This window comes from Clinocottus analis, unplaced genomic scaffold, assembly GCF_023055335.1.
Source record: "Clinocottus analis isolate CAN_PGR_092001 unplaced genomic scaffold, fCliAna1.0.p SCAF_6, whole genome shotgun sequence".
NCBI classification, from domain to species: domain Eukaryota; kingdom Metazoa; phylum Chordata; class Actinopteri; order Perciformes; family Cottidae; genus Clinocottus; species Clinocottus analis.
In genome coordinates this window covers 7,057,798-7,083,815 of record NW_027176218.1, presented here as the reverse complement: position 1 = coordinate 7,083,815, position 26,018 = coordinate 7,057,798, and the positions used below count along the sequence as shown (strand labels likewise).

The window sequence follows — 26,018 nt, the reverse complement described above, 5'->3', positions numbered from 1 at the left end:
GGCTCCCTGCTAAAACATTGAGAGAGAAAACAAACACTCAGAAGGACTGAGAAAAGGAGGGGGTGGGGGGCGAGATCTCATCGCAAGTTATGAGCCACCACCGTATGCCTGCTCCCTACTGTTCGGTTCCCTTCTCCCACTTGCCTGATTAATATTTCAGTGAGGAACAGTCAGCTCTGCCTGAGCTCATTCAAACGCAATCTAATAAAGATTTCAGTGATTCTTTTTTATCAGAGTCCTCTGAAACAAAACCAGACATTACAGTCGGTCTGCAACTGTGCAGCTCAACATGCATGAATGTAGAGCTACAAGTGCTTTTGTGTCTCCTGGCATGATCCTGCTGCATGTGTGCCGTTGTGCTTTGGTTTACACATCATTGGGCACTGTCTATATAAAATGTGCAAATACATGCAAGGCAGGAATATAATACACAATATGAATCTCTCAGGGGAGCCAGTCACATCTCAATGGAGCTGCAGCAGCTTATGAGATAACGTGATCTAGATTCAATGAAGCGTACGGAGCAAATACACAAGAGAGTGATGAGACAATTAGCAGCACATAGTGGCTTTTAAAAATGAATCCATAGCTCTGCTCAGGCTTGATAAAAGCATCGAGGGTTGAGTGTCATTTGTGTTTGTGCCCTGCTGCAACATTATCCATTTCACTGATGGTTTGACATGTGTGCTACATTTATGACCGAGTTGATTGTCACGCTAAAGCACTGGCTATTTGCCTTTGTCGACAATCACTGCCCATATTGAATAAAAATGACATTAGAAAATCCTGTGACGTGGATCTAACCTTTGAGCGGTGCACTTCGCCATCGTCATCCTCGCCACCGACTCCAAGAATCTTCCGGCTCTTCAGGCGGCTTATCAGGTCTGTCTGGCTGTGCTTCTTCATCAGCGGAGGGTGAGGCTTAGACGACATGGTACACACACACACCTGAGAAGGAGAGACACACAGTTTATGGTAGCATTGTTGAGTGAATATGAAAAAAAAATGGAATATGAAAAGAAATATTATTCTTTTATAAAAAAGAATAATTAGTGGAGCTTTTTCTCTGTTATTATCTCTACAGCACAGGCTGGAAGAGACATCTACCAATAATCCCCTGAGGACTTGATTTATGCAACACAATTACATAACATGAGTCAAGCAAATACAGGCAACCCATGAAGCCTTCCTCTTAAGTCAGACTGGAGGCAGGAGCCAGACAGCCTCGACCCACCAGGACGCAAGTGCCCTCTCAAAGGCCAATGATACGTACACTCACGCGGGTATATCGAGCTGGACTTTTAGGCCCCAGTGCCCCCGTTTCCATATTGGCTTGTGTCGTTGACACGGCTAAATGCACTAACCTTTGCTAGATACATTCAGGTTTCATTTGAAATGAATACTTCATGGCATTTATTCCAAGAATCTAATCAAGTTGATTTGGCAGTTTTGTGCAATAAGCCCTCAGCATGACTCATTTTTATCCCTGCATGCTGCCATGATTAAAGCGGACTAAGGCTACACTGCTGCACAGCCAGCTAGCTTTGTTAGTTTTTCAATATATAATGTAGTTCACAAAATGTAACAATAAAACAAAGTCTCCTTAATCCGTTATAGTAGAAATGCTGTTAACAGAATACATTAGGGCTTTATAATGAATACAGCTCATCATCATTAAATTTCTGATCTATACATGTCAGACAACCCATTCAATGCACAGAACTGTAAATGACGACCATTAACATGCCATTTATTTTTCTGCCCTTGTTGGTTGCCAACAGAGATGGCAGGATCTGCTGCTGCATGTGGTCCTATTGATCTGCGTTAATGAATAGTGCCTGTGGAGTCAATGGGGACAAGCAAGTCAAATCAAGAGAGAATAATCGACAAAATAGTGTAACCTCGAGCACACACACACAATGTAGCGGATTTTCAAAATATTCATGGTCACTCTAAAAGGGCAATTCTGTAAAGAAGTAAAAACATCTATAATAATAACTGAATCAGTCTTTCAAGGAAGCAGGCACCACTGAACAGAGCGTTGTCTCCATGAAAGGGGTAAAAAAAAAAGAACACATCAGTACCAACAGGAAAACACAAAGTGCTCAGTTTTCCACCAACAAAAAGTGTGTCACCACAGAGGTACATATTAGGCATCAAGTAAATAAACAAAACGTTGGTTTGATTGCAGAGGCCAAGCTCGACAGAGATCACGTATAACATGCTAAAGCTCTCCAATACAAAATTATGTGGGCTATATTCCATTTTAGTGATGGCTCAGTCAGAGGTTTTGATAAAAAAAAAAATATAATTTTTGAAGCTGCAGTTTCATTGGATGCTCACTTGGAACTTCTGTTGGGCAAATCTGTTGATTCGATATTAGTAGGAAATATGACGATGAATCAAACTGACTGAGTATTCAATACAGTAAATTACTAAGTAAAAAAAAATACAAAGCACTTCATGCTTCAAGTGTCTCAAATGTAATTAGCTGCTTCTCTTTGGGCAACATGAAGACATCACTTAGCTAAATCATGAAGTGAAAATTGGCTTAATTTATAACGTAAAGACATGCTGCAGTGAGACTTGAACAACATTACATTGCTTTGGCTGGAACAGAAAGATGGGACTAGAAAGTGTGCTTATCCGAGCACATTTATGTCTATTGTACGTAAAGAAAGGCTCAACAACATCCCCAGTCGTGGCATACATACGTGTGAGTGGTCCGTAAAAGGTTAAACATGTAATGTCAAACCTTTCACTCCCACACAATGCATTAGAGGCACTAGACTTTCCCTTTTATCTAGCCAGCAGCAAGAGGAAAGAAAGTAAAAAGGGATCTTTGGCACTCATGCAGACAGGCACTCTCCTAGTTGTGAGAAATAAGTCCATGTTGATTTGCTTGTGGAACAACCTTACAGGAACAAAAAAAAAAGTTATAAGACGCTAGATGAGAAGTCATTAAAACACAAACTTGCTTTGTTTGGCTATGTAAAAGGTATCCTTTGATGCAACTATTCATTGCCTATGCATGCATTTCCATATAAAAAGACTTCTATGGTTTCTTCAGCCCTATTGTCCACCTTCATATCTTTTCTCATTTCATGGCTATGAAAGCCACCACTTCTACAACCTCTCCACTCTCAGATAAGTAAACCGGTTAATCATCCTTCCTGCTTTTGCAACCACAGAATAGAGCTAGTTGCCAAAAAACAAAAATATCACTGTAAATGTAAAAAACTAGCAGCAATAGTATTTTGGTCCCTGAATGTTGATCTTGGTGTACCAATTGTATCTGTGATGAAGCCATAAATAAGACACGGCACACTGCATGCAATGGTAGATCACACAATTCTCCACACATAAAATTACATAGCAGCTCTTTGACTTGCCAGATAATGCGGATGCAGTTGCCTAGTAACTGATGGACCAATCATTTCCTAATTGTTGAAAGCACCTTTACAATTGAAGCCACCTTTGATGATGAGGTGTCTGCTGACAGAGCCACCAGTGTGATTCCGCAGCCATTTTCCTCACAGCTGGAAGTGCCATTTTTTTGGTAATGGAAGAGTCTGATCGGTGTAACTGGAGATAAGACATGCTTTCCTAATGAGTGGCTTCTTTTCAGTATAAGAGTGAGCGATTACATGAAGTATGAGCTATAGTCACTTAAGAATACAATGTACATAGATATGTGCAGATTAGCAAAGGACTAGGAGTTTTGTCTCTCCACTGAAACCTGGAAAGGTGTTTTTTCCACCCAACGAGAGCTCAGTAAGGTTGTTTTTATACATTACAGAGCAGAGCTTTCTGTTAAAACAGTGTTCTCGCTCTACTTCAATTATATGAAAAGTACTAAGCATTTAAAACTTTGCCAGAATCCCAAATATACTGCCAGAAGACTTCTCAGCATCAGTGCCATGTTAGTAAAGATACTTTAGTATACATGGTCTGAAGTATTTGTTTAATGAAGATATGCTATATTAGTTGAAACTATTTAAGATATACTTACCTAAAAATGAACACACACAATGCAAAAACAAAATATGAGGATGGCAAGACTACAATAACATACAAAGCTATATTGGCAGAGTCCTCGAAAAGCATTGCATGTCTGATAATGACATGCCCTCAAGTGGAAGGGGCATCAGGGATGTACTCTAGACAGCCTGCTATTGATGCAGTCTGAAGAGATGGGGGTTATTTGTCCCCACCTTCTGTGATTGTGCTCGTCTTTGCAGAATATCAATGCATTCACTTCCCAGCCAGAGAAAGATGGAATATGGCCGTGTCACATTAGAAAATATAAAATAAAATAAAGTGTGGGGACGTGTTAGTCCACCTGGAGGGAAGAAGGAATCATAGCCCGAGAGCAATATGAACAAAAAACATCATTGTTGAGCTTGTGGGAAATCAATCAATCTATCTATCTATCTATCTATCTATCTATCTATCTATCTATCTATCTATCTATCTTATCACACCAGAGGAGCGACCATGAACAAATGTTACTCAAAAGAAAGCAGCCACTACAGCTGCCTCAACTCATTTCTTTAATCCCTCACTCCTTTTTTGGGGTATATAACAGCATCGTAAAAGGTTATGTATATCGCACAAAACACTTCTACCAGAATGTAGAAACGAGTGCGAGCAGTTCATGCTCAATGAAAAGCCGGTCCCTCGAGCCCACGCTTAACAAAACTGACCTTCGTAAATGTATTACCACCCACGGTTAGCATTAATGGTATGGATCTCATTGCCCTGAGGAATACTGGCTCTTCAGCATAGTAGAACTTTAAGCGGAAGACAGGAAGATCATTTAACGTTATGTATTCCAGATGTCAAAAGTCCATTGTTTGTGTTGTCTTACTGCTGAAACGGACGAAGGCTCCCCAACTGCTGCTGAAGAACTACTTGTCGCAGCATTTTGCCATGTAATTTGATACAATAATCCATGGTGCGTAGAGGATGTTCTTTGATATTTCCTCACAATCAGGTTAATTCCCTCACACTTATACAGTCAAATTTCACGCCATCTGCACGAAGGAATGGCACAGATGTTGCCGCAGACCTTCCTGGTTCACAGTGCGTTGCACAATGCTGGCTTTGATGACGCTCTGACTTTTCATTTAGTGTCACCGTGAAATTGACATTTGAGGTTAACATGCATGGTCCTTATCATTGCCAATGTCTGATTAATATGCAGTGACTAAAACTTCTGTACTTCACACCTGTACTTTAACTTGTGTTTAGCTTTCGTTTATTGCGTTTGTAACTGAAGAACCTTTTGTGGCCGTCTTGGTGCATCTCTGATTATGTGCGACCACATCCAATTACTGGGGAAGACTTAGGCACATGTTTTCCGTGACGCAGGCCAAAATGACCAGCTCATGCTGAGGGAAAGAGAGTTGGGAACTGCAGGACATCCCTTTGAAGCCTGTGGGTACTCAGCATTTCCACAACAACCTTGGATACCTACAGTAAAAGGATTTACTCCCATTGAAGCCTCCAGGAAAGCTCTGTTGCGCAGCACCATTACCAAATGTGATCAGAACCAAAAGTGTGTCAGTGTTTAGCTAGAACGAGAACAGCGTAAGAAACTAGAGTGTTTTTTTTTTGGTATTGTGTTGAGCATTAGAGGATTGTCCAAAACAATCTACACTTGGATAAAAGTTTTACATCATTTTCTTTCTTCACCTATTTGAGCAGGAGACTAGGAGCTTGACAGTACAAAAAAAAGTCACGGTTGAGTTATTACGCTGGTTATGATATAAAACAGAAAATACATACAACAAAATAAGGTGCGTTTTCAATTAGCTCCACCTTGGCTACATTTAAAACGTGCAGATTACCGCAAGATTAAATGTTTGGGTGATCTGCACATCAGGGTGATGCCCTCACATGAGCATTAACATGTTGGATGACTTTCTAGTCATCTTTCCTGCAGCAGAGGAGCAACACCAAAATGCCAACATCACCTTCACATAACCTTCTCAATTGCTTTTACAGATGACCGGGCCCCTGCAGGCGCATCTTCAAGCTCCGGCGGCTCATTTGCACCCGCTAAAGTGTGAATGACTGGCACGGCAACTGGCTTGTTGCACTAACCTCAAGATATGTTGCCCGTTTGTGAATGCAAGCCAAACTCAATTGTGAATTTTGGTTCCAAGTTAATGACTCAGTAGATTGATACACACTACACAAGCGCTAATAGAAGGCTTTTATTGTGTGCTGGTGTGAATAAACAGTCAATTTAGATGGCGACCTCATTACAAGAGAGTCATTGCAGCTCCAAACAAACACTGCTATGGAGAGTAGATTAAAACACTGCATGGAAAATACAAGGTGTTGACATCTGGTCTGTTATATCCTGACAACCCTAATGCTGGTGTATAATAGTCTGTACGAGTAGCTTGTATTAGTTAACATTTAATTGAACTTCTACCTGCCAGAGTGGATGAGATAACACAATTTACAATATGTCTGCAAGTGCAACCTCAAATTTGATGAATCAGAATGAAAATGAGAATTGCAAGTATTCCAATGTAAAGTCACCAATTGTATTTTAATGAACATTAGATTGAGAGACTGTTCAAAATATTGTGACAGCCTCTTGTGTCGGAGATGTGAATTGTAAGACCAGAAATAGAAACTCAGGAAATTATGCACGGCAACAAAAAACAAAACAACTGCCACACGACAAGTCTTAGATTGTGTCTTTTCTCTCCGTGTGGCCTGCACAGTCACACATTTAGTTGACCGTGACATCGTCACCGCTTCCAGCAATCTGTACATTACATTTGGCTAAGTGGACATATTGATCTTGTAGAAGTACCCAGCCATCCAGGGTTGTTGGAACTCATAATTTTCTTCAAATCAACTAAAGTAATGGTTTCCCTGCCAAACAGATGCTGGCTCGGATGCGGTGGAAATTACAAATGAGGTTCCGTTGTGGCAAAAGGGCAGCGAAAACAGAAAGCGTTACTCATGACAGCTGGTGATAAACAAAGGACAATGGAGGAGGCAGTGAATTCCTATCTTGAGTCAGAACAGGCCTCCAATGCATACCCTGGAAACTGTACTCTATACAACTTAGAGAAGCTGTGTATGCAGTCAAAGGGGAGAACAGCTCCTCAGCCAGCTACCAACAATGGATTATTGTGCAAAATCAACGAGATTAATGCTCTTTTAAAAATCGGGGCACAGTCACCGTGGAATGAACTTATCCAAAGGAATCCCTGGGATTTGGAGTTTACCTGCCTAATATTTGGTTATTACACTGCAGCAAAGAAGATGTCCTTCTTGTTGACCGACTCCAACGTGATTATGTAAGAGTTATCCTTGTTTGTTTATTGAAATTACATACAAAGCCAAGTATCCCAGTAGTCACTCACTGTACAAAGATGTCAAGACTACATCTGTTAGGATAAGCTCCAACAAGGCTAAACTGAAAAACTGTTTCTACATATACAAATCAGAATTGGAGCTACAGTCTTTAAAAGTATGATACCGCTTAAGAAAGTGCATTTCTGAAGAACAATTTCAAGCATTGTCCTATGAACTCAGCTGTAGGGATGGTGGATAACGACAGTTCAAATTACAGCACTACAACTACTCCTTCATGAATCAATTACAAGAAATCAAAGGACTCCCAATACATTATATTTGCAGCGTCTGGTCTGAGCACTGTTAGTGTGTATTAGAAGGGTTTCTAGAGATGCATGCTTGAATATGCAAAATCGTACCACAAATACATTTCCTGAACAGAAATTGTAACATAGGATGAAGCCAGGTTAAAAATCCTAGTTTCATTTCATTAACATATTAGAGTCAAAGGTTTTGACAGAGGGAACGTCACTCCATAAATAAAACAAATATTGTTAATTTTGGCCATGTTTTAAGGAATGAGAAAAGTTATATAAATCAAAACAATTGATACATGATCAAACATTACATAAAAACCTTTCGAACGAATGAACCTGGAAAGTTCGGTGTGCATTAGGATTACATTTTTTGAGCAACTATTTTTTTCTACATTTAACTAGGAAAGAGGCATTACCTTACGTTAATTTGTTGAATTTAGACTAAAAAAAATAAAAATAAAAAAAAGGAACAAATAGAGTAGTTAATCGCACCAATGTGTTTTCAAAAGAACATGTTATCAACGCTCAATTAAAAACAATTGTCCTGTACATGATCAATCATGTTTTTACCTCCAGTGTATTTAATCCCTTAATACCAAAACCTGATAATGCAACACTCTAAAATCACAGATTCAGTCACCAGCGTCAGTAGGAGCCCACACTCACATCAAGTGTTGTGAATATGAACTGTCCAGCCATCCAATATAATACAACTTACACTAGAGTTGACAGATTTGTACTCAATCCCAAGACGACAATGTATAGCTTACTGGCATGTAACAATGACAGGTGGCTTACATTTACCATCTGTTCTATTGATGTTGTGTGGGGCATCGTGTTGAAGGTGCAGGGGGCTTTAGTAGTATGAAGAATAAAGCCTGCCAGTGATTGTTTTTTCTTTCTTTAGAGCCATATTGACGCGGCAGGCCAACTGAAGCCGACGCAGCAAAGCAGTGGTGAGGGAACGCAGCGCTGACACTTAGTGCACACGCGCAGCAATCAAGCTCCTCAAAGAGGCAAAACCATCAGAGCTCAGCAGGGCTCTATCACAAATAAAGAAAGGACTAAGATGAGGTCTCGCTTGCACACGTACAGACCAACAAAAGGTGACGTGAAGGTTTGTCTCTGTCTTTTGTCTTGCAGTGCACAAAGTAATCATGACTACTTATATATAATCATTACAGCTATGCAGTGACTACCAATTGAGGTTGCTGTAAAGACCTGTGCAGCAGCATATTATTGCAGTCAATATGTCTGCAGAGGCATTGTTGTCATCATTATGACACATTGAATAAATATTTAAAGGCAAGCTGTAAAAAAAATCATGAATGTCATGCTCACTCTAGAGGCTGGAGTGAGCAGGATTGCTTTATACAAATCAATATAAATTGGATGGACGAAATAGAAACACCAGTCAGTATATTGCACATCAAGTCAACAGCGTCACAAACGGCAACCTCTTAAATGACCGTAGAGAAGAATCGACAGTTACAAGTCAGAGGAAATGGAGAAGCAGAGTCACAGGTGGCTGGAAAACACAAGATGTCAAACACTTGTTGTGCCAGGTCTTTTTTTTTTTTTTAGCCAAGACTAGTTCAATAATCATTGATGCAGGCTTTAATGATGTAGAATAAATAGTTATTGTGCACCCAATTATTTTCTCCACCGAGACTGCTGGCATATCCAGGAGCTGTTTTAGCACTACTCAAAGGCAACCAGAGACCCTTGACCACACAACCACAGGTTGTTCTACTGCACTTTGCTGAAGGCAAATTATATTCAACTACAGAAATCATTGTATATTGCTATAATAAGGTTCTTTTTTACTTGTGCGAAGAATAAGCATCATTACTTGCTTAAAATGTGTAAAAGACAAAGTGAAACTTTTTTATAGTGCCGAGAAATATGTTTTGCTTCAAACAGAATTATAATCATGGTTATGAGTTTATTTTGGGTCTACAATCTAAGTAGTTGTTCAATTTGTGACTGGTAATTATCAGTAATGACGACATTTTGAAGCCACCGCAATGTTTTCCCTACATGCATTAAACAGCACAGCTGCTAAATAAAAATGTATCCCCAAAAATAAACTTGCCATCTCCACTTTCAGCAGCCAGAGTCGACGAGCCGGGATATAGATAGAAAACCCTCGACACCATCCAGCAGCACGTTATTGATGGATAGAGAAGGGCAGTTGGCGGATCGGATCAAATTCATGGTTTATTAACCCAATACTCGTGTCGGTGCATTTCTAAATAGTGTTTTTCAGATCATCAACTAACTAACATTAGGGTTATCAATTAAACTTCCTCAATTTCCTATACATATTAAATTATATTTTACAATAAAGTTAATTACACAACTTGTGTTTATTTTACAATGTTTATTTGAATGTCATTTAAGGCCGATGTCGACAGACCAACGTAACATTTATTTTTTTTTAACAATGCGGTCACTGAAATCTCTGAACATTGAGCTCAGTCAAATTTTACTTTTTGGAATCCTCGGATGAGTTCGGTAAATCTGCAGCTGGCAGAGGATGTCATGATGAATCTGAGATTAGTTGGATTAGGGGAGGCAGGGATTTTTTCCAGCTGTATGTAAAAATGACAAACCTGAGTCATGTTATTTTTTGTAAGTTGCGAAAGTATTTTACGTCATTAGATAGGACACGGTAAACGGGAGTGACAGGAAATTATGGCAAGAGATGCAGAATAGGACAGGAGGGAGATGGAGAGTCAAGAAGGCTCATTTAGTCAAACATAACATCTACAACTGGGCCCTTCTCATGTCCGTGAAACGTGCTAAATACCTCAGAGACAAAATGCACAGCTGCTTGACAAAACTCCTTGTGGAAACACTACAAAGCAAGCGGTAGATTGGAGCCTAAAAATGGGGAAATCAAAAATAAGATTAGTGTAGATCATGGGATGGAGGAAATGGGACCCAAATGCTGTTGAACAGTTCAAATAATATTGAATTCCAACAAAAAGGAAAAGGGTTCTCAAAAACCGACCAGAACAGAAGAAAAAAAAAAAACAGGGACAGGACCACACAGTACGAACCAACAAGGAGACAAATGGGGTTTAAATACAAGAGGAGGTAACGAGCAACAGGTGGACACAATGAGGGCAGCACAGGTGCAGGGAATCCACAATCAGGCACCAGGTAGACAAACAGACAATCTCAGACAATCACCAGGGCAGGAAGTGTAGAGACAGAGGACACAAGATTCGAAAATGAAAAACTCAAACCATGATTGTACAAAATGGTTAATTTTGAAACTAAACTGTTTGGAGATCATACACTTATCAAGTTCAGTTTTGACAGTCTTTTTTCCAAGAATGAATGAAAGAAGTGCATAAAGAAAGCCCTGCATACATATTGGGGCTGCAGATGGGTAAACTAGGTTTAGATTGAAACATTACGGGAAGAGCTGCACACTTGGTCCAAGTTTCTGATCTTAAAACGTGGACCTCTGGGTTTGATGCATGTCAATACTCCAGCACCATTTTAAACCACTAAACATTTTGTTTTAAAGCAGTCAATGTATGCAAAACCATCGTAGTTCTGCATCAAGCTCATTATCTTAAACTGTCATTATCTTCACTTTTCTGTTTGTATTCTTCCGCTTCTCTGATCTTGTCAACCATTGCGTTGAACTAGAAACAAAGTGCGATAATCTGCTATTTGTAGTGCACAATGGAGAGTGGAGCAGACATGTTTTTGTGTTCTTTGAGAAACCCACACGGCTGGGGACAATTACATTGCCTCCCCGTCAATGAGTGAGTGTTTAATCAGGCTAAACGGCTTTCAGGCTGCCCACCACCTGAAGCCCCCCCAGCCAAACCACAACAGAGGAGAAATACCTTCTATTAACACATTTAGAAAATAATGCAATACTTAAGCTAATACTTCAATATGTGCAACTAAGGAAAAATATCTTTGTCTCTTCCACAATAAACTAAGCGATGTTAATGGCACGGATTGTGATTGCACAGATTATTGATTCGAGAGGTATCATAAAGACACCATTTCAAGCCTTCCACTCGTTTCCTGCTTGCACAGCTCATCTTTCTTGTTGAAGCGCCACCTGGTTGCTAGGCAGCCCAGCCAGATGACGAAGAGTACTCAATCTGTGTCTCTTTAGCAATTACTTTCACCTGAAGAAATTCTAGAGGAAAAAAGGTCAAAAAGAGAGTCTTTAAAAGCCTACAGGATGTCATTAGTAATGCCAGCTTGTGAAATGGAGTTTCATTAAGTATTTGCATTTTAATTTTCCGTTATCTCACATCCACCCTTGAACACGTGTAAGAGAGCTTGTCGTATACCGCTAATCATACGCTCTTTATTCCAGGCACGGTGGTAATCATGCACACAGACGTACACACAGGGATCACAGAGCAATAAGCACACTTCTACTGGCTATAAAGTGCAAATGAGCCAACAAGAGGGTTACAAGATAACGTCAGAAAACATTAGTGTGCGTCAGTGCCGGTCAGGTTTTAAAAAAAAAAAAAAAAAAAAAAAAGGGGTATTAGGCCAGATGTACACCACACCGAGAACAACTTCCATCTTGTTGTCGCACACTTTGAGCGTGAGCTCACATTGTTGCCCGTTTTTCATGATAAGTGACTGTGTATACACAAAGGATTTTCACTCGGGGGAATATTTTCATTATTATTGTAATCTTGTAGCAATAACTTATACAGTCACAGAGAGGCATTTTCACAGGGCTGCCGTTATTGAGCCAGCGAACACTTTTTTCCACCTACATAAATTTAAAAAGTTGTTAGTTTTAAGAGCTACATGGATTGATGATGTTGACATTTCATTTGCTGGTTGGCCAGTGTGACAAATCACTTTCTTCTACGGCTCACACTAGAAGAGCAATAAAAGGAAAGCTAAAATAAAGCAAATGGGACAATAGTTAGCATGGACGAGTTAACTCCATCACACAGTCCAAGCAGCAAAGTTAGTAATGACTTTGGTTGAGTCAACTAAATTATCTGCCATATTTTTGTTCTTAACGTTAATAGCTTAAGAGACAGAAGGGTGTAGAACACCGAGCAGAGAAACAGAATAAAGCTATTTGGCCATCATTTTGCTGACAATAGTGCTGCAGCAGCAACATAACACCTCCCTTCTGCAGGTGTTATGCCTCAGTTGGTGCAGCAGGTGTGTTGTGCCGATAGTTTATGATCTTCTACTTTGGACATCAGAGGTTTGCTCAATGCTTCATAATTGCTCAACTGTTTTTACCCCCTTTGACAATCCCCCCAGCCCCCTCCACACACACGACCTGGAGCTCGGTATCGGATGAAAGGTGTCTATCAGTGCCGATACTGAATAAAATCATTTTCTTTGTTGATCAAAATATGCCAAGGTGTGCAATGCATTGTCAAATATAGAACCAACGCCGAACTAAAATATTGTCTTAAAATTAAAAAAGTAAACCAGCATTAGATCATGTTCAAACTGATCACATAGCCAGAGATAATCGCTAAAATCGGTAGCTACTCTATTGAATGCTTTCACATTGTGCAAAGTAGGTAGATTTATTTTAGATATATTTTTTGCCCGTACAGTCATTTTGTTTGGGCCAGTCACCACAGTCTTCCACAAGCTGCTCAGTTGACAGCTGTGAGTACCAATAACAGCCATTTGTTGTTTACGGTCATTATGTTTATGTTCAGAATGATAATCTTTCAGGCAGCGTCTCTTTGTAGGGAGGCCTGAAGGGATGGGCTGTTAGTGTTGGCGCGAGCGCTGCTTTCATTGGAAAAGAGTCGGTAGCACTGAGCTGGGTTTTCGGTTGGATCATTTTGAAAGGCAGGCACTCTCTTGCTGATATCCCGTCCCTTTCTCTCATGAGTTCTAGTCTATCAGAGGCAACCCTCGTCTTCCAGCTCATAGCCAACTCCGATGAAATTGGATTCACTGATTTAGACAGACTGGGTCAGAGTTGAGCTCACAAACGATGACAATGACAGAGACATTTGAATCAATTCTCCCCCCCCCCCCACCCACCATCAGTAAGCAGAGCACCTTCCACAAACAGTGCAATACACACAGCTGCCTATACAACACAGGCACGTCGCAGTCTTGTTACTATTCAGACTAGGATTGGTTTGTCCTTTATTTCCCTAAACCGCAGACAAAGTGCACTGTAAATAATAAAAGGTTCTGTCACAGAAGATCACGAAGTGGAGCATTGCATGGTAGAAGCTGACTAAAAGGTAAACCTTCTTCTGGTGTCCAGAAAATACAAAGCATTCATTCTTTAAAATTGCAATGTACATCTAAACAGCATGCCATTCAACATTGTGCAAGTTACACAGCAGTTGTAGTCGATAGTTTGTTGCTGGACAGCAACATATTGTGCAGAAATAACAACAAAATTCCAGTCATTTCCTTTGACAGGTCATCACATCCCTTCTAGAAACGTTATGTCCTGGTTCAGAGGGCGGGACGTGACATGCAGCTCAGTAGTAGACACACACCACTTTGCCACTTATCAAGGAGCCAGACAGGCGGAAGTAAAGTCTTGGTTTGTCAAGGATTTCCATGTCAGGACATTTTTGCCGCAAACGCATTCAAACCATGTTAGAATACCAGAAAAAAAAGCCAGACAGCTTGTCACTAAAAAAATAAATAAAGTGTGCGCCGAGTTTGCTCAACAGCCCACAGCAGCAGCAATCTGTGAAGTCCTGCCTGAAGCTAATTGGATCTTCTTTTTTTTACAGAGAGACAAAAATAGATAAAAAGAAAGGTCATGGCCAGCAAAAGAGTTGGCAAATAATGAGTTTGTATGCATGTGCTGATATTTTCACAGGTAAAACTGACATTTCCAACTTTACGTCAAAAGGTTTTTCCTTCTACAAGGCCCATTAGTGCAAATTTATGTCACACTCTATATTGTTAACTAATCGTCACATATGCCAAAGCTACCTCACTTGGTAAATGTGAAAACACCCACACAGCTTGCTAATCAGGTTTTTAACCAAGCACCATAAATGCCATGAGGGCTCAGCCGAGTTTACACAGAAACAAATGAGGGAATCAACCGTCGCCAGTAGCAGATCAATGGCTGCAAAGGATGGCTGATGATCAAGCATGATGAGGTAAATCTCTAATCAGGGGGGAAAAGGTTGCGTTTGTCTTTATGGTCCTATTGGTGTCAGTTTATTCGCTCAGCAAGAGCCCAATGTGTTTGCGTCGCTTTCTTTATGTACAAGAAAATTTTACTTTTTTAAATTTAAGTTCCCTGCCTCAATGTCAGACATCCTGTCAGAAGTAAAAAAAAATCCTCCAAATAAAAACATTAAAAAAAAAACATTTCTACAAAAATATTTACTCATTTGGCAACTGTTAGCAAATATACTGCATGTTCATTAGTTAATTATCTCCACTGCATTGTAAATGTATTACAAGTGAAACTATTTGTTTTACTTTTTATATCTATCTATCTATCGATTACAAATAAATCAAGTTCTGAGTTTTTAAAATTGCAATTAACTACTAAGAATTATTCATTTGAACAACCGAGTTTTGTAAAACATCATAACATAAAATGGACTTATTGCCCAGTTCTAAACTAAAATGTACAAACTGTGTCCCTTGGCCTGCCATTACATTCCCAATAAGTAGGAAAAAAAGGGATGTGATGGACCCTGTAATGCCTCAAATGTCTGACAGCAGAGTTTCCCACAGGAAATTGATTTGCAGAGATGGTGAGCAAACTTCAGCCTGGTGTCTTATTTTCACTGCAGGAACGCACACACGCAATGCGAGAGATCAATAACATGCTGAGATGAGTCAGACAAATTAGACTCATTAAACTCATTAAACAAGTGGCCTTTGTGGCTCCTCCATTATATATCGTTTTGGGAAACCATGTAAAAATATTGCTGCAGAATGTTGAACAAACACAGCTGCTACTGAATGTATTATTCAACAATATTTGACAGTTTACAACAAGTTCTGATTTTGCTTTTGGTCTGCTTCTTTACACGTCTCATCTGAAATTCAGCTATTTTATTGACAAAAAAAATAAATTAAATAAATCAGCCATCATGTCATTTTTTCCAGCATAATAGCAACATCCTACAGGCTTCAACTTGTCTGTCCGTTTTTTTTGTCTTCCATGACAGCAAATTGATTATGTTTCAATGTTGACTGTTAATCGGCCAAAAGAAGCAATTTGAATACATCTACTTAGGCTTTGCCGGAAGACATTATTCACCATTTTGCTGACATTTTGTAGACCAAATGATTAACCAAGCAAATAATCAACACGATCATAAATTTGTTGTAGCTCAAGATCATTTAAATATATTTTTTAAAGATATAGGATAAGACCAAAATCAGTAGTTTCCATTAAATTCACAGAGAAAATATGACTTGTGAAGCAATCTCTGGATGAACCTTAAATGATTAATGTTGCAGCGCACGAGCAGCACACACAGTGAACCAAAAGTTCAGCGATGAACTGCTGCTGTTTATTTTTGTTTTTTTTAAAAATCAGTGAGTGAAGCGTCTGTAGGATTAGAAGAGGAGCATGTTTTTTTCCTGACAACTTTAATATGACTAGTTTTTGTAATTGCATGGTTGTTGAAAAATATTTGATAGCAAAATGTGTTTATTTGGTTGATGATGAAAATAAGGCTGTGCTTTGTGTCTCGTTCTTCTACTAGACAACAATTAATCAACCTGCATATGGAGGGCTGTGAGAAGATTATGTGAAGCTATGGAAAGATAATGCTGCCGCCTCAACGCTCAACATTAAGCAGCTGAAACATTTCCATTTCACTCATCATACTAAGAGTTGAGTCCTCGCAGTAAGAGGTTGCCCGGAGGTCAGTGACGCAGACATACTATGCAAGGGATGGACATGTTGGTCGTGATGTACGAGCACTGCTGAGAAGAACTGAAAGGTGACTTTGTCCAAATGTCAACAGGGAAATGTGAAGCCATATATAAAAAATAAAAAGAAATGAAATTGCGCACGTGCACAAACAAACACACGCAGCCCAAAATAATCACAAAGCTCTACTGTGAGCGTGAATACATACAGGCCAAACAACAAGTCTACACAGTATGGCTCTCTGGAGAGCTCACCAGCACAGACTGGTATAATCCTCATTTCAGGTGACTGCAGGCCTTTTGCCACAAACTACTAAAATTACTAAACAAAAATGAATATAAATCAGTGAAACAAACTATTACTTACTGAAAACAGACACTATTCGATGGGGAGTTCAAACCTTGCTGCTCACCCCGAGTGGTGAAGATGATGCTGCTGGCTCTGTCAAGTGTCCTGCAGGCTCCACTACAACGTACCTGTCAATTGAAAATAGTAGCACATGTTTAAAAAAAGAAAAAAATGTTTCTCTTCTTGAAAATAACCACAGATTACAAAGACCAAAGAAGTCCCATATAAGACACAGAAATAATTCTGAACAGAAAATAGACGATGCACGCAAGTCAAACAAAAGATAGCACACGTCAGACATTACAATATTAAGCAGAGACATTAAAGAAGATAATGAATCCAAAATGAGATTTTGCTCAGTTTATGCAGACAGCTGGAAGCGCCTAAGGAAAATGACTCGCCAAATATACACAGAGATTGTCTTTTGACACCACTCAACAACTGAATTGCTTTTCTGTCTTCCGCAGATGTAATCAATGACTTGAGCAGCCTAACACTGAGGTCTGAAAAGCAACATATGGTCTTCTTGGCTTCCCTAATCTTGTCCACTGGAAATAAACAGGAGGCGCATCTGCCGGGGTCTCATTATTGAACCCTATGGCAAAGCCATAGCCACTGTCACACAAGGCAGTAGGAAATGAAAAGCAAAGATGCCAAGAAGAAAGCCATCCTCATTGTCAGGAGAGTATTGCTGGCTCACTGCGGTCCCTGGAGACGGACCAGAAGTCATTGAAATACAAAACTAAATATAGCTCTCACCGTTTTGCTGAGGAAAAGCACATTCATATGTTTTGCTATTTTAAGAATACATACAAGTGACCGCTACCAAGACAACACTAGAAGAGATCTACATTGGAAGCGGTAATTCTTTTTTTTTTGTAAGTCTTCCTTCAGAGATAAACCATCTGATCAGTCATGGACAAGTGCCTCAGGCGGTATAAATACTATCCTCACACTTTTTATTTTTAGCACATACAACTGTACAATACTTACAGTTTGTTGTATAATTGGTGACTGCATTGTGACTGGAAGCGTTAATGAATCACTAAGGGGGTTAAAACAAAACAAAAATGGGGAGAGGGAGGTGGTGGTGGGGTTGGGGGTTGGGGGGGAAAATCACCATCTGCTTTGGCTACACAGCATGCCAATAGTGTGTAAAGGACCTGTGGGACTGCCCGGGGCTGTACTCTGTGATGCTGCCTGCCTCGGTGCCTCTTTAGGAAACACACAACCATCAACATTACGCTCCAGCTTAACTCCCCAAGGATCATTTCAGCTTCACAGACCAGCTCTATTGAGACCAGGTTAACTCTCATTCAGGTCTGGTTGTGCGCAGAGGGACACGTGCAAAAGACAAATTATTTCATGACAATCATTTTTGTAGTAATTATAGCATTACTATTTCCACCACTAAGGGCCCTGTAGTGAATCTGTGCCCTTGAATAGGAAGGTCATTATGTAATGTTTCCATCGGTCAGACAGTTGTAAGACAATTTGTTCCACCTCTAGGCAACACAGAGTCGTGCTGTTTTGTGTAGTGAGAAAAACATGCCGCTTTAGAGGCGACTTAGGTGACAATATCCTGCAGTCACAAGCAAGGAAGCAGTCTTAAAAGGTCATTATCAGACCAGATCTGACCCATTTACCAGAGCCACTTCGACAGCCAGAAAGTAGAGTTATTTTATGTTAGCAATGATGAACAAATGCCTTTGGTATGTGAATGCAAAAGATGGCGACCTCAGCACAGCAATCTTCAACAGACATGACCCGCAGCCCAAACCACATTCATTTTATTTATTCTCCACAAAGCTGAAAACTTTGTCACTGTGTGCACAAAGAGAAGGAAGCCTTGTTTCATCTCTCCTGTTTTCCTCGGCCAATTAGAATCCCCCGCCTGCCCACAGAGCCTGGATGACATGTTGATTCCTGAATGCGAGGCGATTAGAAGAAAAAAAGAAAAAAAAAAGGTGCTAGTGCTGGCATGGGAATATGGCTTGATTCATGAAAAAGACTAAATAAGACATTCAGAAGGCTTCATGCTGAGGGGTAATAATAGTGCTCACCGGTCTCCTGCTGTTTTTTTTCCCTTCATTTTTGAACTACAAGGAATGTAATAGCCACGATGTCTCATCCCTCATGTTGCGGGCTTCTGTTTGACCCAAGCCAGCATTTCTTGACTGGCTTTTGTTTTATGTTGAAATGTTTTAAGCTTTACAAACGTGGTCACGCGTTGTGCAGCCGAGTGTCATTTAGAAGGAAAAACACAACTATTAGTCGTCTGTCGGTTCTTCATGCCTTCATTCAACAAATTCAGTAGGAGGGCAAAAAATGAAGTTAACATGAAGCTTACATTCAAATAATCCAGTGAATCACAGGCCATTGGATTGAGACTTTCCCTGCTGACTGCTCCATATTGAGATATAGGTCGCTCACAACACTGACAACATGGCAGTGCAGCAGCAGCATTGCTGAAAGGCTCTTGGGACAAGTCTTAACACAAACACCAGCATGAACCGTGAGGTATGGCGACACCGCCAACACACACCCTGCAGCCCCATCTCTCTCAGGGAAAAAACAGTCCACAGCTTTGACCATTGTGCTTGATCTCCATTACAATTTCAAAAAGGAAAGTAGAAATTTGAACTGTGTATGCCAACATAAGCTCCTGTCATATTTATAGAAACATCACAGCACACTGCTGTGCATGTCTCCTCTCGTTCTTTTGATAAACACCGCAGGTAAGTTTGGTGCATTTATCTTTCCAAAGAAATCATCATCAAGTGCTAATGGGCTGAAATACACAGACATGCTGGCTCTCAGTTCTACCACGCTGGTTAATCCACTTTCACCTATAAGCCAGTCCACTCTGCCACCTCCTTCTGGAAACTTAACATTTATTCAACGTGTTTACCTCATTTTGTGAGGTAGTTGTCAAACTACAGACGTATCAATGAAATATAAAATTAGCTCAGCCCTGTTATTTTGAATACTTAAAAATCAAGGTAACGTTGGGAGTTAATGTTAACCGTTTACTGCTAAATAACTTCACAGTTCCAGGGTGGGGCGGAGCAGCTCAGCCGTTAATACGGTTATTGAGCTAAACGGGTTTTTTTTGTGTGTTTTTGATAAATGAAGGGGCTTCTATTGAAGATAGAAACATTTTAACGTTGAATGCCACGAAAATACATATTTGTATGTTCTTTTCTTTGCGTGTTTGACAGAGCTGTTAACCGTTGTCAACTTCCCTTCTCCAGCTTTTGTGAACGTGACCGACAATTAAATACAACAAAGAAACTTCACCGCCGGATTTGATGGAGAAAAAAAAAAGAAAAGATAAATCTTGAAGAACGAAGCGCGACGTGACTTCTTTTCAAGCCCACTCTCCCAAGACGTTGACAGTCACAAAACAGCTCGAAGCGAGTTAAAGTGAAATTGTTGTTTTAGTTCAAGACAACGGTATGTATATTTTTAAAGCACACAATACGTGTGTAACTTACAGGTGGACGTGGAGGGGTCTCCAGAGTTTGCGTCAGCGTGAACCGTGATTGAGCCGCGTGGACAGTGTGGCGTCTCGTCTCAGCGCTCCGTGCTTTCGCAGAGCTCAGAGCAGCAAACAATTTAAGGAGCTGGACATTACCGTAATGACCGGCGCTCTCACCGGAGCGCATATGGACTTTACCGTAATACATGAACTGGCACGAAGCCGTAAAAAAAAATAATCTGATTTTGAATTTACCAAAAAGTCTAGATTCACTAGCAGCGATGGAAGAAGTACTCACATTTTGCACCTGGAAATTAAAACTGACACCAGATTACAGTAAAAATTTAAGATTTATTTCAAAAACAGAATTTTAGATCCATCTGTTATCATTACTTTTCAGGCAATACCACCTTAGTGACATTTTTTGATGAGCAGTAACTTAATAAACGTGATGAAAAAGTAGAGTGAGAAAATAAGGTGTATTTAAGAATTCATCAGTGTTTTGAGAATCCTGAGCTTCGTTCGATTTTGACAAAGCAACTAAGAAAAACTCTATAGGATTCGCTTCAGGCCTCAATCACTAAGCAAGTTGCTTCTACTCAAAGATAATGGCTTAAATCTGTACTCACTCTTTTTCTCAATATAGATGCCTTTGCATACCTGTATAGTTGGATTAGTTACATATTAGTTACATATTAACGTTCCTCAGTTAAGCCATTCCAATTAAGCGCCTTTACAGCAAAATGTATGCATTATTACCTGGCAGGTGCTATTATGATGTATAGAGTTAGAGATGGTCCTTGTTCATTTGTTTTCCATCTATCTGCCTTTTCTGAAATGAACAGTTCGTGGAATTAACAGTTTGTGGAATAAGCTGATCCTGAGTCCGTATTTTGTATTCCTTATTCTGTACTCATAATTTTATATTCCTTATTCTGTATTCCTGGTAATGCAACATCAAGCCTTAATACTGCAAAACAGTTACAATTTAACAGCCTTCTGATTTATTTTCACACTTTGTATTTAGAGTGCAAGTGGATATGGCAGGGTTATTTGTCTTTAATTGCTTTTGTAACAGCATCAAGGATGTTCATGTAGGTGCTAATAAAACAAGCTCCCCAGCTTTGAACAGAGAGGATGAGTTGGTGTTGAAGAATAAGACCTCCGGGGGTTTGCTGGCAGAAGCAAAATGAAAGGTGTGGGAGAGTAAAGGTGCACAGAGGTTAGCAGCATGGAGCAGCACACAGCTTTACTGTAACTCACAGTTCTCTGAAAAGCATTGGATATTCAAACTGAAGGGTCAAACTGAATGTTTTCCTCCACTGTGTGACTTTGATCTATTTTGACACCATGGCCAAATCGTAATTTTATGTTCTGGTGTAGGCTTCTTTCCAATGGTCCTATGCATTGAGACTGTCAGACAGCGATAGCGTCACATTTCTAATTTGCATGTCAGAATTTTGATACGACTCTTTACTCAGAGGGCAACTGTGATGAAGGTTATCAGTGGAGGGACACTTATATGTTGTATATCAAGACTTGAAAGACCTAAGTGGCTGGATTAAATGTGTATTTCATATTGACTTAGACAATATGTTTCACACAAAGTCCAGTTATACTCAATAAAAATGTAACTGAGCAGTGATTTAGAATGTAGCCTTAGTGTAAATCAATATTCTGTGTTTGACCAGATAATAGGTGTAGTGTTACTAAACATTACCAAAGCCCAATCCAAGTACGATTTATTTTTATTTTTTACCTTTTTAATGTATGACTGGGCAAATATGGAAAAACAATCAAATATAACAATGTTTCGACCAAATGCCTCAATTTAAAAATTGCAATGATATAGTGTTGAGCAGAGATTTTATTTTCAGAAAATGAAACCCCTTTACCGCAATGCAGCCTTTAAAACCAGGAAAAGGTATCACTTATGCTATATAACGGGATCCAAAATCTAAGATGATCTCTAGTATCACAAAAAGATAACGATGTAACGATGTGCCCAGTGTGCACATGGGTGCCCAGAGTGAGACACGCCTGCTGTAGAATATAAATGGCCTGTTTTTTTTGGGCAGTGCTTTTTAAATGTATTCTGAGGATTGCAGGCATTTTCTGACTGACAGACCTCTATTCCTGTACAAGTCCCAGTGATGAGTTCTTCTCCTGATCTGAATCTCAGAGCGCTGCGCTGCAAAACATGTGAAGTGTAGATGGTGGCGTGCGGTGCCTGTAAATCATATCGCCAACATCCAGTACTGACAAGATTGTAGACTGCATTGAGGGATAGAGGAAGTCATGTCTTCATTTAGTTTATTATACAATTTTACAGTGTGTACCATTTTCAGCCTGCAGACACAGAGACATTCACATGTGCTGTATGATTTGAGAAATGAGCAAGAAAAAATGGGCTCGAAAGGGGCTCGTATGTGGGAGGCATATTGTCTTCACCCACACTCAAACCTGTCAAACAAACAACACTCTTCTTACACCCACAACCTGCAGCAACCGACCGAGTGTTTGATTATTGTGGATGGAGGGAAGTACTAGAACATCTTCTCTACTATCATGGGATTGTTATGTAAGGTGTCATGTCGACAAGGCAATATGAAAGTGCAACAAATGCGTTTCCTCCATGTGATACAAAACACAAAATTGCCCCGTAATGCAGGGAAATCAAGGTTTCCTGGCCAATCATTTCAACAGCTTGACTAAGATCCAAATTAGTCATGCCTGCTTGATCTTTTCCAGAAGGATACAAAGCTTTTGTTCATATCAGTTAAGAGAAGCCTCAGATCAATTCTTCATACTAAACACCTCATTGAACCGTGCTGACACCATGGTCTTATCAGCTTTCTTACAGACATCCCACCACTTCAGCTAATCGTGTTAGACAGCCCTTCAGGCATTAGTCTTAAATTCTCCCGCTGTGCATCATCTCACTTCACATCCTGAGATTCCAGGATGTTTCTGAGATATCTCTGGCATATGGGAATCACATGGCCTTAGAAATTTATTAAGAAATCATATCCTCGTAATCCTCCCTTACTTTAGCAGGATATGCTGTTTGTGAGTAAGATTGTGATATTTCTTTAATTTGAAGGAATGGATTATTTAGGCTTGTTGCCAGCAGGCAGAGCAAACTGGAACCAGTCATCACAACAGGAAGGCTGTGGGAAGTCAAAGAGGACAGTGGCTTCCTGGAAATGCCAAAGAATCAGCTGATAATGAGCACAGCCAATAATGCCAGGTGAAAGGGTTTGTTGAAGCGGGCACTGTACAGCAGGAAGAAGAGGGGTGTTTTTTGCAGAGTGTTGAGTTTTTGGAGCAAATGGAGAGCGAGGTTGGGTGTATACTACCCCGGGGGTTAAAGCTTTCCATCACCAAACATCGTCCAAAATGGCAGCTATGCATAAAGTACAACTGTCCTGGTGAAAACACAAAGATGGGGGTTGGAGAGGTGGAGCAGGGTGAAGCAGGGTGAAGGGTGCACTATGAGTTGCACCCAGCTGTGGTTTGGCTGTTTATTTATCAGAGAATCTCCCACGAGGCTCAGCTTTAGCACAACAGTTGCTCAAAATGAGGCAAAGGTCAAGTATTAGCTAAATGCAGTCTTTTTCTGACCTCAACTCTGTATGCGTGAAGGTTTTATTGACCTGGCCTCCACCAGACCGGACAAATGCCAAGTCAGTTAATCATTTCCTTGGCCCATCCTTTACTTTGAGATTAATCTTTATTTTCTCTGACCAATCCTGGAGTGAATTAGTAGATCCATTAATCTAATAATTATCACGACACAAACAAAATTAACTTCCCGCTGAAGAACTTATACAAAAAGTGAATGATGAGAGACAAGAAAACAGGAGCAGAGCAAAGTCTTTGTGGTCCACAACAAGGAGGTGTTGTCTGTAAGAAAAGCACGGGAGATCTGCATCCTAAACACTGCCTACAGATTGCATAAATGTGTAAATTAAAAATAATTAAGCAAATTGAAATAGTCTTTTGATATGAAGGGGCTCTTCAAGGCTTTGTGACACATTGTGCTTTTACGTCGGATCCATGTAAATATTTAGCACCTAAGCTGTTCCTCTAATGGAAACAATGGTGTGCACCTTCTTTCCAGTATAATTCAATTTCCTCTCTGCCTCAGCCAAGAGCTATTTTAGGAACATGGACCTTATTTGTTCCATGCAGGAGAAAATCATTAACCCAAACATAGTCTTAAATCAGATTTGGGTGCAATTTACCTCCCAGGTTTGACAACAGAGGATGAAATGTTCATTTAAAAGAAGCAAAATCAGTTTTAGTGAGATGTACAAGATTGACATTTTTCATAAGTTGAAGGATTTCCCATGGGTATTATAGAATAAATACAAACATAAAGGAAAATGGAAGTGTAATATAAAGTGCCAACTGGTCTGATCTTGAGTAGTTGCTAATAACTTTATTAAAACAAGTTTTAAATTAAAGGAGGTGTGGAACGTATAGCTTTTGCTGACTTGACACACACTGTGCTCTTGGAAAACACCAATCCTCCTTTAAAAAAAAATGAAATCAATAAATGCAAGTATATTTGCTCAAAGCCTTTTTATATTACACCAACGTCGTTGTGTTACATACCACGAATGGTATGAAGCCAGGTCTGTTCAATATTTCCCTTGGGATCAAATTATTCTTCCCCCTCTAGGATAGATATAGGACTTCTTGCACACAGTTGCGCAATGCACATAATTATACATCTTTAAGGAATACAACTGCTCAGTGTAAGAGGTAAATCATTTCATCGCTGATTTGAGCACTGCAGCAAGCACCGAAACTGAACACTGTTTAAATATTTTATACAGGAACACTTTTATTTTGCTGGTGCAACACAGACTTGGAGCATATATTGAGATATTTATTATGTAAAGTAGCAGGAAACCTTTTATAGAACTACATGTACTGCCAAGGTTTACTCAAGAGAATTACAGGGTAGATCATAGTAATTGGCTTGAATTGACTGTATCACTACAGTGACAATTATATGTAATACCTCACAATAAAAAAAGGCCTTAATTTTAAATGGCTAAATTATTAGTCATTATATCAACCTTTTTAGTCATGCTGGCAGCATATTGTGAGCATGTCAGCAATCAGATGTTAGCATTTAGTTCAAAGCACCAGTGAGTTAACTTACCCTTCAGCTGCCTTGAGCCTCTATGCTCACCTGGCAAAGAGCAGATACTCGATGGTTTGACCCGGCCTTTATAGCTGCACACTCCATCAATACATCATTTTAAGAGCAAACTAATCAAAAGGTTGAGCTGTCAACAAGCAAACAAGCTGGTGCTATTACTTTCACACTAGTATCATTTTGTTATCAATATATGCTGATCCGCACCAAAAGTTGGGTGAGCTTTGCTATGAAAGCCTAGTAGATAGATACCGACTGACCAACACACAGGAACAACTTAAACCAACTATGATGTAAAGAAAAGAACATGTTTTTTTTAACATATCATGATTGATCTGAATAAAGGACTATAAAAGGACAAATTTGAATTCATAGATGTGATTTGTGCAACCCGTGTATTGAATTGAAAACAGGTGCAAAGTGATGGCTTTTCTCACAGCAGGGCGAGCAGCAGGTAGGAGGGTCGAGTCGTCATTGAGAGAGCCATTGCTCTTCAATGAGGGCTTG

At 39.8% G+C, this 26,018-nt stretch overlaps 1 protein-coding gene across 4 annotated transcripts in view; it reads right to left on the bottom strand.

Moving 5' to 3' along the window:
- The window catches only part of tp53i11b (tumor protein p53 inducible protein 11b), a 30,255-nt gene extending 9,769 nt beyond the window's left edge, over positions 1–20,486 (bottom strand). The window contains exons 1-3 of one of the 4 annotated variants that reach the window (XM_068603965.1): positions 20,355–20,486; positions 16,872–16,985; positions 805–948 (exon numbers count right to left, since the gene is read on the bottom strand). In XM_068603965.1, the coding sequence (XP_068460066.1) occupies positions 805–933 (129 nt within the window). In that variant the 5' untranslated portion in view covers positions 934–948; positions 16,872–16,985; positions 20,355–20,486. Of the gene's footprint in view, positions 1–804; positions 949–16,871; positions 16,986–17,616; positions 17,634–20,354 lie in introns of those variants that run through there. The other 3 variants (XM_068603966.1, XM_068603968.1, XM_068603967.1) reach the window with 3 other exon arrangements.
- Positions 20,487–26,018: the final 5,532 nt, after the last annotated feature.